Genomic DNA, 15,441 nt, shown 5'->3' on the forward strand with positions numbered 1-15,441 from the left:
ATAGCTGCCACGCGCATAACTTCTTCTCTTAACTTGCTGCTCCACCAAGATAGCTTTGTGTAGCATCTCCTCTATCTCCAAGTAGTGTTGCATCTCTACTCTATCTTGTATCTCACGGTTGAGTCTATGAGATTAAGAGATCCTTAGAGTAATCAGAATAAAGAGAGTGTTTAAGAAGTGATTAAGAGAAGTTTGTGAAAGATTAAGAGACTAGATAGAGCCGTTTAGAGTCTAAGAGAGAACCATAGTGTCTAAGAGATTAGAGAGACTCAAACTGCATAATCTTATTAATGAGTGAGGTTACATATTTATAAGAGAGCTACAAGGGTTTCCAAGACTCGAAATGGGCACTATTGAAGCATGTGGAGTCAAAGGTTGCTTTAGGGATGGACGGATGAGGGGACTCGCATGCTTCCTCTCTTTACAGCCTGTCACAGCCTGGCATGCTCTTCCCTTATCCTCTCAACGTTCTGATCCTTATCCTCTTGAGTAACTCTTCCGCGTTTACCATTTCACTTGGGCAATGCACGGTAAGTCTTGGTCGAGGCTTGGATGGTACGGACTGTACGGCTTGTACGGCCTTGTACGGACGTCCGTACCATGCTCTCTCTAAACTCCACACTGCCTCATCTCTTCATCTCCTCAACCCCTCTTCTCTTCTTACTTATATGCTTAACTCAACTCAACACTCCCCCTCAAGCTTAGCTTTGTGAAAGCCTAAGCTTGGAAAGCCACAAGATCTTCCTCATTAAAAACCTCACCAAAGAAAACCCAATGGGATAAAACTTTGATGAGGGAAAAAGAGTAAAGACCTTGCAGCTAAGGGGATTAGCTCCTTCTCTTCCCAAGATCAATGAGGCCCAACCTGATGTGGATGGACTCCATTGTCTTCTGTCTTGCAGACTTGGTAAACACATCCGCTAACTGATCTTCACTCCTTGTGTAGCATGGCAAGATGACTCCTAAGATGATCATCTGTCTCACCTTGTGACAATCAACTTCAATGTGCTTGGTTCTCTCATGGAACACCGAGTTGGAGGCAATGTGAATGGCGGCTTGGTTTTCACAATGCATGGTCATTGGCGTGGCTTGATCAATCTCCAAATGCTTCAAGATGCCTTTGATCCATACTAACTCGTTGGTGAGCTTCAGCATTGCTCTATACTCAGCTTCTGCACTTGAGCAAGACACCACCTTCTGCTTCTTACTCTTCCAAGTCACCAAGTTGCCTCCAATGAATGTGCAATAGCCTGTGGTTGATCTCCTGTCTGCTCTATCACCAGCCCAATCTGCATCACAGTATCCCACCACTTCAGTGCTTCCATTGCAGCCCATCCATACTCCTTGATCAGGTGAGCCGTTGAGATACATCAAGATCCTCTCCACCATGCGCCAATGATGTTCCTTAGGCACTTGCATGTGTTGACTCACCTGATTCACAGAAAAACAAATGTCAGGTCTAGTTATAGTAAGATAAATCAATTTGCCAACTAGTTTTCTATAGAGTTTAGGATCCTGATAAGGTTTGCTGTCTTCAATCTCCCCCTCTCGTGGGACTTTGTAGCCATCCTCCATAGGCATCCTTGCTGTCTTGCCTCCATAAGCACCTGCACCTTTCAAAAGATCAAGTGTATACTTCCTTTGGGACATGAACAAACCTTCCTTGGATCTACATATCTCAATTCCAAGAAAGTATTTCATTTCTCCCAAGTCTTTAATCTCAAACATGGATTTAAGAAACTCCTTGGTTGCTATGATACCTTCCTTATCACTCCCTGTGATAATGATATCATCAACATACACAAGGAGTGCAATCATACCTGAGGGAGTCGTGAGTGTGAAGAGGGTGTGATCTAGTTCAGACTTCTTGAAGCCTCGGCCATTCAGAGTAGTGCTCAACTTGTTGTACCAAGCTCTTGGTGATTGCTTCAGCCCATAGATAGCTTTCTTCAGTCTTAACACATTCCCTCTCTTCACTAAGTGTTCAAGGCCTGGAGGTGGATGCATATACACTTCATCCTCAAGTTCACCTTGTAGAAACGCATTCTTCACATCCATTTGCCATAACCCCCATCCAAGATTCACAGCCAAGCTTAGTACAATCCGGATTGTGTGTAGTTTAGCTACTGGTGCAAAGGTTTCTATGTAATCTTCTCCATAAGTTTGAGTGAAACCTCTTGCAACTAGCCTTGACTTCTTCCTCTCAATCTTTCCATCCGCTTTGTACTTGATTGTGAATATCCATCTACTAGTCACAGCCTTCTTCCCTTTTGGTAACTCACTCTCGTACCATGTATCATTCTTGATCATAGCTCCTGCCTCAGCTCCAACTGACTCTTCCATTCTTTATCCATGATTGCTTCTTCATAGCTTCTTGGGATGTAGTTCTCATCCAAGTTAACCATGAAGGCACAATGTTCTTCTGGATATTGAGCAAAGGAGCACACGGCTTGAGAAGGATGCTCCACAGCTTGGGCATTGTAGTACACTCTCGTGTTTACCCAGCTAGAAGGATCCTTCCTTATCCTTGTGCTCCTTCTTAGTGGCTGCACAACCGGTTCTTCTTCCTGTTGTTCTTCTACCACTTCATCTTGAGAAGGTGTTTGCCTCACACCATGATCATGACCATGACCATCAGAGCCTATGCTCTTTCTCCTTCATTCTCTACTCCTCCTTCATCCTGGTTAGCCTCTTGCATAGGTTCCTCATGCTCCTCTCCTCCCTCATGATCAAGGTGGGATGGTGAACCAACTTCAGGAGGTGTAGTTGCGTGATTCCTTGGATCCTGGGATGTACTGATTCCAAGACCTTCAAGGATGATCCGCAAGGTGGTTGCCTTGTCTGATGTTAAGTCCTTCAGGTCTTCTTGATTCTTTTCTTCATAGTATCCTCTATCTTCCAAGAACTTCACATCTCTAGATACAAGTACTCTCCTTGCTATAGGATCATAGCATTTGTATCCTTTCTGTGTGGCTGAGTATCCTATGAACACAGCCTTAGTACTTCTTGCTTCTAGCTTGTTGATCATCTCTCCTGGTTTGAGCACAAAGCATAGGCATCCAAAGACTCGCAAGTAATCAAGAGCTGGTTTGTACCTGTTCAGAACTTCAAATGGAGCCTTCTCATTCAGAACCTTGGTTGGAGTTCTGTTGATCAAGTAACAAGCAGTGGCAACCGCATCACTCCAAAATCTCTTTGGAACATTACTCTGAAACATAAGAGACCTTGCCACTTCCATGAGATGCCTATTCTTCCTCTCAGCCACTCCATTTTGCTGTGGAGTATACGGACAGCTTGTTTGATGTAGGATCCCATGCTGTGATAAGTGTTGCTTGAATGCATGACTTGTGTACTCTCCTCCATTATCTGATCTCAAAATTTTAATCTTAGCATGATAATGGTTAGTTACATAAGTTTGAAAGTTCCTAAATGCATCAAGTACCCTATCTTTGGTCTGAATTAAGGTTAACCAGGTGTATTTGGATTTTTCATCAATGAATGTGACAAAGTACTTATAACTATCTCTAGATAAGCAAGGAGCAGTCCACACATCTGAATGAATTAGATCAAAGCAATTATCATAAACCGTAGTAGACTTTTGAAACACAGTTCTACAATGCTTGCCTAAAATACAAGCTTCACAATCTTTGTTCTCAAACACAACACCTGGTACCATTAAGTTCAAAGCTTTAACATGAGGGTGTCCTACTCTAGCATGCCACAATGCATTTTTATTCAACAAAGAAGCAGAAGTAAACGAGCAACTATAATCAGGAACAGAAGTGAGTTCTTCAAGCATATAGAGATCTCCCTTAGTCACCCCTTTCCCAATCAATCTGCTGCTCTCAATATCCTGAAACTTCACATCATTAGGACTAAAGATAACATTGCATTGTAAATCATTAGTACATTTCTTCACAGATAATAGGTTTGATGTGAATTCAGGCATGTAAAAAGCTCTAGATTCTTTGTTAAACAACTTAAGCTTTCCTATTCCTCTAATAGGTATCTTATCCCCATTTGCTATCATCACATGCCCATGCGTAGGTTCTATATCCTTAATCAAGTTCTCATCACTTATCATATGATGTGATGCACCAGAATCAACAATCAATGGTTTACCTACTCGTTTAGCATTATGACATAGATTACTAAGCAATGGATGCATCCTATCAGTTCTAGCAATGTGAGCATTTCTATACTCATTCCTAGCTTCTAACCGTTCTACTAGTTCTCTAATCAAGTGATCATCCTTATATGCAATCATAGAAGCTCCAAAGGAATAACCATAAGTGTTACCGTTTTCCTTTAGCATTTTGAAGAGAGCGTCAAGGTCTGATCTCTTGATGTAGTCATCATTGCTGCGTGTGCTTGAGGCGCCTGTGTAAGCCACCAGAGACTTCCCATTCCCATCATTGCCTCCAAGCCCATCTGCTTCACTCGCCTTGCTGGTGCCAGCTCCACTTGAACCTTCAGTCACATTTGCCCTTCCCTCACGCTCCTTCATGAACTTGGCCGGCTTGAGGTGTGGGTGTAGTATCCAGCATTGGCTCTTCTTATGACCATGCTTCTTGCAATGATCACAGTTGCCATTGAACTTCCTGTCCTCGTACTTCCCGTGAGATGCCTTGTTTGCTTGTGGAGTCTCGGTTGAGTCCTCATGAGCTGCTTGATTGGCAAGAGAGAGCTCCCCCTTTCCTCCAAACAACCCCATAGATCCCTGCTCCCTTTGGATTTGCGCACACACCTCCTCAAGGTCCGGAAGCTTGTCTGACCTTAGCATGTGCTGGATGAGTTGAGTGTAGGCCGGGTTCAGTGTGAGAAGCAACCCAAAGACCTTGTCTTGCTCGCGCCTCTCATTCAACTGATCTGGATCAGTTGTGCTCGGCCTCAGCATCTCCAGCTCTGACCATAAGGACCTGAACCTCCCCAAGTGCTTAGTGAACTCCATGTCCTCTTGTGCAAGACGGTTGATCGCTAGCTTCACTTCAAACACACGGCTGAGGTTGGAAGTGTTCCCATACACCTTCTTCAGCGTGTCCCACAGCTCCTTGGCTGATTCAAAGTAGCTGTAGGCATCCAAGATAGCTGGGTCCAAGGATGCGTGTAGAACCGTCATCACCAGCATGTCTTCTTGTTGCCATTTCTCCACAGCCGCTTCATTGGAGACCTCTTCTTGATCTCCTCCCTGAGTAATGAGTTTCGGAGCCTCCCCTGTTGTGATGTGCCCCCACAAACCCTTACTTCCCACCGCAGTCTTCACCATCCGAGACCACACAAGGTAGTTGCTACCTTTGAAAGTAACCGCTACCTTCATCCTCATGTTCATCCCATGTTCCATCTTTGCTTGATTTGAAAACTTGAATCTTGAATCTCGTACACACCAACCTTGAGTCTAGAATCACGCAAACACACAGAACGTAGCACAGCTTCAACTCGAACGTATCACGGCTTCAACACCTTCAAGACTACTCGCGTGTAGCTTCAAAGCCGTTAGCTTGTGACTCTCTAAAGATCAAACCCCAGATTCAAATGAACCTGGCTCTGATACCATATGAGATTAAGAGATCCTTAGAGTAATCAGAATAAAGAGAGTGTTTAAGAAGTGATTAAGAGAAGTTTGTGAAAGATTAAGAGACTAGATAGAGCCGTTTAGAGTCTAAGAGAGAACCATAGTGTCTAAGAGATTAGAGAGACTCAAACTGCATAATCTTATTAATGAGTGAGGTTACATATTTATAAGAGAGCTACAAGGGTTTCCAAGACTCGAAATGGGCACTATTGAAGCATGTGGAGTCAAAGGTTGCTTTAGGGATGCACGGATGAGGGGACTCGCATGCTTCCTCTCTTTACAGCCTGTCACAGCCTGGCATGCTCTTCCCTTATCCTCTCAACGTTCTGATCCTTATCCTCTTGAGTAACTCTTCCGCGTTTACCATTTCACTTGGGCAATGCACGGTAAGTCTTGGTCGAGGCTTGGATGGTACGGACTGTACGGCTTGTACGGCCTTGTACGGACGTCCGTACCATGCTCTCTCTAAACTCCACACTGCCTCATATCTTCATCTCCTCAACCCCTCTTCTCTTCTTACTTATATGCTTAACTCAACTCAACAGAGTCCACCAAGAAAACGTGCCATAGTAGCTTCACTGTCCTCAGATACACAAGCTCTTAGCATAAGAAATTCCATCTCTTGAAAGTATTCCTCTACAGACTTTGTTCCTTGTGTGAGCAGTCTCAGCTTTTGATGAAGATCACGGTGATAATGACTTGGTACAAACCTCTTGCGCATCACAGCTTTCATCTCTGCCCATGTTTCAATGGGTAATTCACCATTGCGCCTCTTGTTTGTAACCAACTGAACCCACCAGCTCAATGCATAATCATTGAACTCGGTAGCAGCTACTTGAATCTTCTTAGTCTCTGAGTAATGCTGACAGTTGAAAACAAGTTCGATCTTCTTCTCCCACTCAAGATAGGCATCTGGATCAGCTTTACCATGGAAAGGAGGGATCTTAAGCTTCAACCCTGATAGCTCATTGCGTCTATGCCTTCGGCCCTCATGATCATGTCGAGACCTTCTACTGCTATGTCTCGAACCGGAGCTATGGCTACTTCTCTCATAGAAGTTATCAGTTTCTTCTGATCCAGCATGCTCACGCTGACCTTGTCTGTTTCTTCTTTGCTCACGTCTCTGGCCAGATGTTTGTCCTTGCCCATCATTTCGTCTCTGATCATACTTCTCTTCCAGCAACTTCACCATCGCGTCCATTACTTGTTTGGTGATTGCTTCTTGTAACATTTTGTTCCTTCTCATAAAAGTTTCATCGTCCTCCTCAGATCCCATTGCTTCCTGACAGACACAAGATTCGAACCAGTAAGTAGTTCAAAGGAATTGACACACAACAAGGATTCAAATAAGGAAACAGAGAGATTTAAACAAGGCGGCAATCAATACTTGAACAACACGCAACGATTTGAATTCTTGTTTACTCACTAAATGGATTCAATCACAGATCAGATTCAACGGATGATGAAATGAGATTAACAAATCCTGATCTATGATTCTAACAACAGATCGAGTCACACAAGCACAAGAAACTTTTGGATCAAGCAAAACGATAACGTAATCGACAAGAATGTGAAAAGGTTTTTGTTTAAAACTTGATCGAAATTTCTTAGATCTAGCAATATGATACACGAAACAATCAGATCTAACAATCCTGATAATAAAACAAACAGATCAAGTGAGAATAAACACACAAGAACCGTTTGATCAAAACAAAATATGAATCGACAAAGAGTAGATCTTATGAACAAACAAGAGAGAAATCGAAACTCCCCTTCCAGAGTGCTCTGATACCACTTAATGAGATCCTAGGACCCTTCTCTGGATGGTTTGGATAGATCCTTGCATAAACGAATCAAAGACTCAAGTTTATCAAGGCTGTGGATCGAATGGTGACACAAGAGGCTGCGGAAAGGCTCCTTGATACTCCTAGACTTAGATCGGATATGACACACCTTTCTAAAGCCCTTGGGCGTTGGATATTACACACCAACAGACTGGATACTACACACCAGACACTCTCTTAACTCGTGAAAGCAAGGGAGAAGAAAACACAAGGTTTAAACAAAAGATAACTTAGATTAGAAAGAGGGTTTGTGTTACACTTAAATAGAGAGATCCTTGTACATGCACAAGGTCTCGAAAATATAAGAAAACATAAAGGAAAAGGCTCCACACGGTTTCAAAGTAATAACACAACACTTAGGCTAAAACATAATATAAGATAGATGATGAAGTTGGTCCAAGATGCCTTATGCCGAGTTGCATCCAAGATACATCAACTAGGAATGTGTAAGTGAACTTGATACCTCATTAAAAACCTTGATTAGAAAACCCAGTGGGACAAAACTAATCAAGGGAAAAAGAGTATACCAAGCCACTTGCCTAGATGATGATCAGCTTGATGGTAAGATCACATGAATGGTGATGAGTGTGTCTTGGTGGCTCAAGCTTCTACCAAGACAGTCTTCTTGCTCCTTAGAGATCTTCAGTATGTTTCCAACAGCTTCCTTGAGTCTCCTTGTCATTGCACGAGTTATAGGACCTGTGGGAATGGCTAGGACAGCTTCCTCTTCAGCTAGTGTATCTTCAGTCTCTCCTTCTTCATCTTTATCAACTAGCTGGTCCATGATCATATCAGGATGCTTCACAGCTTGGGCATTGTAGTACACTCTTGTGTTTACCCAACTGGAAGGATCCTTTCTCAGCCTTGTACTTCTTCTCAATACTGGCCCTTCTTGCGCCATCTCTTGTTCTTCTTCTTGTGGCAGCACACTTGTTTCAGATCTTTCTTCTCCTAGCTGACTTGCTTCAGCTCCTTCTTCCCTTAGCTGACTCTCTTCAGCTCCTTCTTCTTGATCATTTGATTCCACAGCTTGATCATGAGAGCCAGAACTCTCTTCTCTACTTGTTCCTTCACGGTTTGGAGTTCTTGTTTCATTCCCCCCCTCATGCTCAAGGTTGGAAGTCTGATGATCCGGAACTGGGGTAGTGCTTCTCCCCCCTTGATGTCCTTGATTCATGTTGATTCCAAGGCCTTCTAGGATAATCCTCAAGGTTTCAGCTCTATCAGAGGTAAGATCCTTCAAGTCTTCTTGAATCTGTTCCTCATAATATCCTTTCTCTTCAACAAACTTCACTTCTCTAGATACTAACACTCTCCTTGTGTTAGGATCATAGCACTTATGAGATTTAGAGAATCTGAGTTGTATATGAGAGAGTAGTATGATTTAAAGTGAGTAGAGAAAGGATTAGTGACTAATGGATAATCATGATCGAAATGTGTAGAGAGATTAATAGGATAGAACTGTCTAATCTTATTATGAGATGGGATTACAATATTTATAGGAGAGACATTAGGGTTTACAAGTAAAGAGAAATGGCACTAGTCATAAGCATGTGAAGTCAAGGGAAGAAGGGCGCGGCTCATTTGAATTCTACGGATGGCAAAGCTCACATGCTTTTGCTTTGCCTTTACAGCCTGTCCAAAGACTGGATGGATAAGGCTCGTCCCGCCCTTATCTCTTAACGGTATGATGAGCTTAAACCTTCCTGGTACACTAGAGGCTTTACTCATCCAACTCCCTCTTCCTTCATATCACTTAAGATGTACGGCCTTGCCCTATCCGTACATAGGCCATACCATCCGTACACTTCCTCACTTCTTACCCAACTCTTCTTCTCCTGCTCATAATGGCTTCCTCATCTCAACACTCCCCCTCAAGCTTAACTTTGTGAAAGTCTAAGCTTGGATAGCCATGAGATCTTCCTCATTAAAAACCTCACCAAAGAAAACCCATTGGGACAAAACTTTGATGAGGGAAAAAGAGTAAAGACCTCATGACTTAGGGGATCAGCTCCTTCTCTTCCCAAGATCAATGAGTCCCAACCTGATGTGAATGGACTCCATTGTCTTTTGCCTTGCAGCCTTGGTGAACACATCAGCCAACTGATCTTCACTCCTTGTGTAGCATGGCAAGATAACTCCTAAGATGATCATCTGCCTCACCTTGTGGCAATCAACTTCAATGTGCTTGGTTCTCTCATGGAACACCGAGTTGGAGGCAATGTGGATGGCAGCTTGGTTGTCACAATGCATGGTCATTGGCGTGGCTTGATCAATCTCCAGCACCTGCTTAGGGAGGACACTCTACCTGACCTTGAGGATGTGTGTGCGCGGATTCAGAAGGAGCAAGGCTCCATTGGGCTGTTTGCAAAGAAAGGAGACCTTTCCCTTGCAAGTCAAGCAACTCAAGAGGAGGGGAGTGAAGTTCCGCAAGCAAACAAGGCTGCTGCGCATGGGAAGTTTGAGGAGAGGAGGTTCAATGGGAACTGTGATCACTGCAAGAAGCATGGCCACAAGAAGACCCAATGCTGGATCCTTCACCCACACCTCAAGCCGGCAAAGTTCATGAAGGACCGTGAGGCAAGGGCTAATGCATCAGATGGAACGAGTGGAGCTGGTACAAGCAAAGGAAAGGAGATAGATGGGCGTGAAGGAGGTGATGGGAAGTCTCTTGTAGCCTACACTGGAGCACCAAGCAACCGTGGGAACAATGATCAGGAGTATCTAAGGAGATCTGATCTTGATGCCCTCATCAAGCTATTCAAGGAGAATGGTAACACCTATGAGATTTATTCAACTTCCTGGTGATTCTCCACCACTTTATGTATCCAAATCAAGCTTCTCACAAAGTGAGTCATCCTGGTTTGATTGGAACGACGAAGAAGCTGTCTCATTCCCAAACTGGGAAACTGGAATCACCTGATTTCAAAGTGGGATAACTTCTTCTTGCCAACTCCTATGATATTTATTCAACTTCCTGGTGATTCTCCACCACTTTATGTATCCAAATAAAGCTTCTCACAAAGAGATTCATCCTGGTCTGATTGGAACGATGAAGAAGCGTGTGACAGCTCTCATTGGATCAGTTTTGAATTAAAGCAACCTTATCCTTGACCTCACATGCTTAGTCTCTCTAAAACCCTTGTATCTGATCCTATATATTGTAAACTCTGTCTTGATTAATGAATAACACAAGTTCATCATAATCTCTCTCTAGTTCATCATGTTTCTCTTCTACATCTCATAAATCACCTCATCTCACTTTAATCTTTCTCTAAATCTCTCAATACCTGTTCAACTCTCTAAAATCATATGGTATCAGAGCCAGGTTGGCTTTGGTATTGAGATTTAGAGTGTTCTTCAGCTTCAGTTCATACTCTTTCATACTTTCTTTTCGGTTCTAACAAAGCAAGATGGAGGGAAACTACAAGGTCATTACAGTTCCTGTTGCGTTGAAGGGTGGTAGTAACTACCTGTTGTGGTCAAGGCTGGTGAAGACAGCCATTGGGAGGCTAGGGCTGTGGAGTCACATCACGGATGATGCAACCAAGCCAGTGGCTAAAGACGGAGAAGGAGATGAAGGTGTGGGAGATCAAGTTGCTGCTGCCGAGAAGAAGTGGATTCAAGAAGACTTGATGGTTCTTTCAGTGCTACAAGGGTCCCTTGAAGAGCATCTCTTGGAGGCCTACAGCTACTGCGAGACTCCAAAACACCTGTGGGAGGTACTCCAGAAGACGTTTGGGAACGTTACCAATCTGAACCGTGTGTATGAGATTAAGAAGGCCATCAACACACTGGTACAAGATGGGGAAGAGTTCACCAAGCATTTGGGCAAGTATAGATCCTTGTGGTCTGAGCTTGAATCATTGAGGCCAAGCACCGCGGATCAAGAGCTACTCATGGAGAGGAGGGAGCAGGATCAGGTGTTTGGATTGCTGCTGACACTAGATCCTCCATTCAATGATGTGATCAAGCACATGTTGAGGATGCCGAGTCTTCCATCTATGGAGGAAGTGTGTGCGCAGATTCAGAAGGAAGAGGGGTCACTTGGTATGTTTGGAGGGAAAGGAGACATGGCTCTGTCCAACAAGGCTGAAGCAATCCAAGCAAACAAAGCTGCTTACCGTGGAGAGGAAAGGAAGTTCAGTGGAAACTGTGACCATTGCAAGAAGCCGGGACACAAGAGGAGTCAGTGCTGGATCCTACACCCCCATTTGAAGCCGGCCAAGTTCAACAAGGAGAGAGAGGGAAGAGCTCACCTTTCTGCAGAGACAAGTGAAGCCGGCGCATCAGGAGCTGGCTCATCTGGTCTTGCGGGTGAAAGTGAAGGAAGAGCCTTAACCTCTCACCACCAAGGAGCTGTGAAGAACATGGATCATGAGGTGATCAAGAAGTCAGACATTGATGCCTTGATCAAAGCCCTTAAAGAGTCTGGTAACACCCTTGGAAACACCCTTGGTTATTCCTATACTGCTCATGTGTTGCCTAGAACTTGTGATAGCTTGCTAGGAAACTTTGATAGAATGGGAAATGAACCAGATAGATATACAACCTTTGCTGCTGATAGGATGTCTAGAAATGAATCCACATTGCTTGATCTCATTGATAAATTGAAACTGGTAAAAGAATCACCTAGGAATCATATTGCTCAAGGAATAAAACCATTAATTATTGATTCAGGTGCTTCACATCATATGATAAGTGATGATAGCCTTATAAAGAACATAGAACCGGCTCATGGACATGTAATGATTGCAAATGGTGATAGAATTCCTATTAGAGGTGTAGGAGACTTGAAACTGTTTAATAAGGATTCTAAAGCTTTGTACATGCCTGAGTTTACTTCTAATCTATTATCTGTTAAGAGGTGTACCAATGATCTTCAATGCAATGTTATTTTCAGTCCTAATGATGTGAAATTTCAGGATATTGAAAGCAGTAAGTTGATTGGGCAAGGAGTAACCAAAGGAGACCTTTATTTACTTGAAGACCTTTCTTTCATTTCTAGTTCTAGTTGCTTGTTGAGTTCCGTTTTAAGTAGAGGTGCATTGTGGCATTCTAGGCTAGGACATCCACATGTTAGAGCCTTAAGCTTAATGTTACCAGGTGTCATGTTTAAAAATAATGAGTGTGAAGCTTGTATTTTGGGAAAACATTGTAAGACTGTGTTCAAGAGATCTACTACTATCTATGATAAATGCTTTGATCTTGTTCATTCTGATGTATGGACTGCTCCATGCTTATCTAGGGACAATTACAAATACTTTGTCACATTCATAGATGAGAAATCCAAATACACCTGGATAACACTAATTAAAACAAAGGATAGGGTTCTAGATGCATTTAGAAACTTTCAATCATATGTTTCTAACCAGTATAATGCCAAGATTAAGATTTTCAGGTCTGATAATGGTGGAGAGTATACTGGCCATGCATTCAAGAACCATCTAGCTCAACATGGGATACTTCACCAAACGAGTTGCCCTTATACACCTCAACAAAATGGAGTGGCTGAGAGGAAGAACAGACATCTTATGGAAGTGGCTAGATCAATGATGTTCCAGATGAGAGTGCCAAAGAGATTCTGGAGTGATGCTGTGATCACGGCTTGCTACCTAATCAATAGGATTCCAACCAAGATCCTGGAAGATAAAGCCCCTTATGAAGTTCTCAACAACAGCAAGCCAGTCCTAGATCACCTAAGAGTGTTTGGGTGTGTAAGCTATGTTCTTATCCCGGGAGAGATGAGAAACAAGCTGGAAGCAAAGAGTATCAAAGCTATGATGATAGGATACTCAACCACACAGAAGGGATACAAGTGCTTTGTTCCTGAGACAAGGAGAGTTCTTGTATCAAGAGACGTCAAGTTCTTTGAAGAGAAGAGCTACTATGAAGATAAAGATTGGAAAGAGCTGGAGGATCTTTCACAACCTTCAGATAGAGCTACAAGCTTGAGACAGATACTAGAAGGTCTTGGAATTGGAATGTCCCAGGAGTCGACAGAGAATCAGTCATCTGAAGGACAAGAAGCTGAAGAACCATCTCACCTTGATCATGAGGGAGGGAATGGAATTGAGCCGGATGAGAATCAAGATTTTGCGGATCATCCTGATCAAGGTGGAGCTGAACCAAGTAATGAAGAGCTTAATGAGCTACCAGAACAAGGAGGAGTGGAAGCTACTGAAGTAGAAGCACCAGAGCAAGCACCAGCTGAGGTACCATTAAGGAGAAGCACACGGCTGAAGAGAGATGCTTCCAACTGGGTAAACACGAGAGCGTACTACAATGCCCAGGCTGTGGAGCATCCTTCTCAAGCTGTGTGTTCATTTGCTTGTTATCCAAAGGAGCATTGCGCATTCATGATGAGCCTAGATGAAAGTAGTATACCAAGATCATATGAAGAAGCAATGCTACATCAAGATTGGAAGGAATCTGTTGGAGATGAAGCAAATGCCATGATAAAGAATGACACTTGGTTTGAAAGTGAGTTGCCAAAAGGAAAGAAGGCAGTAACTAGCAAGTGGATATTCACCATTAAGTATCTACCTGATGGAACCATTGAGAGAAAGAAGACAAGACTGGTGGCTAGAGGATACACTCAAACATATGGGGAAGACTACATTGATACCTTTGCTCCCGTTGCCAAGCTACATACAATAAGAATTGTATTGTCTCTTGCTGTGAACCTTGAGTGGGAGCTTTGGCAGATGGATGTGAAGAATGCCTTTCTTCAAGGAGAGCTAGAGGATGAAGTGTATATGCATCCACCACCAGGCCTAGAGCATCTTGTGAAACCTGGAAACGTATTGAGACTCAAGAAGGCTATCTATGGATTAAAGCAATCTCCTAGAGCATGGTACAACAAGTTGAGTACTACCTTAAATGGACGTGGGTTCAAGAAGTCTGAACTGGATCACACTCTCTTCACTCTCACTACACCCTCAGGTATCATCTGTCTACTTGTATATGTTGATGACATTATCATAACAGGTAGTGATAAGGCTGGTATAAAAGCCACAAAGGAGTTTTTGAAATCTGTGTTTGAAATCAAAGACTTAGGAGAAATGAAATACTTCCTTGGAATTGAGTTGTGTAGATCTAAGGAAGGATTGTTCATTTCCCAAAGGAAGTATACACTTGATCTTTTGAAAGATGCAGGTATACAAGGAGATAAGACAGCAAAGATGCCTCTTGAAGATGGATACAAGATTCCACGTGAGGGGAAGGTTGAAGATAGCAAGGCCTTTCATGATCCAAAGCTATACAGGAAGCTAGTAGGGAAGCTCATCTACCTCACAATCACACGACCAGACATATGCTTTGCTGTGAACCAAGTAAGCCAGCATATGCAAGTCCCAAAGGAGCATCACTGGCGCATGGTGGAGAGACTTCTCTTGTATCTGAATGGGACGTCAAGCCTTGGAGTGTGGATGGGATGCAACAAGAGCACTGAAGTGGTGGGATACTGTGATGCGGATTAGGCTGGAGATAGAGCAGACAGGAGATCAACCACCGGCTATTGTACATTCATTGGAGGCAACTTGGTGACTTGGAAGAGTAAGAAGCAGAAGGTGGTGTCTTGTTCAAGCGCTGAAGCTGAGTATAGAGCAATGCTGAAGCTTACCAATGAGTTGGTATGGATCAAAGGAATATTGAAGCACTTGGAGATAGAGCAGGGAACTCCAATGACTATGCATTGTGATAATCAAGCGGCTATACACATTGCAACCAACTCAGTCTTCCATGAGAGAACCAAGCACATTGAAGTTGATTGTCACAAGGTGAGGCAGATGATTGTCTTGGGAGTGATCTTGCCATGCTACACAAGGAGTGAGGATCAACTTGCGGATGTGTTCACCAAGGCCGCAAGACAAAAGACTATGGAGTCCATTCATACCAGATTGGGACTCATAGATCTTTCCCCAAGGAGCTGATCCCCTTTGCCATGAGGTCTTTACTCTTTTTCCCTCATCAAGGTTTTGTCCCAATGGGTTTTCCTTGGTGAGGTTTTTAATGAGGAAGATC

At 43.2% G+C, this 15,441-nt stretch overlaps 1 protein-coding gene across 1 annotated transcript; it reads left to right on the forward strand.

Moving 5' to 3' along the window:
- Positions 1 to 11,146: 11,146 nt before the first annotated feature.
- On the forward strand, positions 11,147 to 12,389 carry LOC117130585. The gene is made up of 2 exons (XM_033283352.1): positions 11,147 to 11,850; positions 12,342 to 12,389. Exons 1-2 carry the CDS (start codon positions 11,316 to 11,318, stop codon positions 12,347 to 12,349), a joined length of 543 nt encoding a protein of 180 aa, XP_033139243.1. The 5' UTR covers positions 11,147 to 11,315; the 3' UTR covers positions 12,350 to 12,389.
- Positions 12,390 to 15,441: the final 3,052 nt, after the last annotated feature.

This window comes from Brassica rapa, unplaced genomic scaffold, assembly GCF_000309985.2.
Source record: "Brassica rapa cultivar Chiifu-401-42 unplaced genomic scaffold, CAAS_Brap_v3.01 Scaffold0571, whole genome shotgun sequence".
In the NCBI taxonomy this organism is placed as follows: Eukaryota; Viridiplantae; Streptophyta; class Magnoliopsida; order Brassicales; family Brassicaceae; genus Brassica; species Brassica rapa.

What these genes read in the sequence shown, in the direction of transcription:
- LOC117130585 (XM_033283352.1), top strand. Translation starts at nt 11,316, where the DNA reads ATGGAGAGGAGGGAGCAGGATCAGGTGTTTGGATTGCTGCTGACACTA.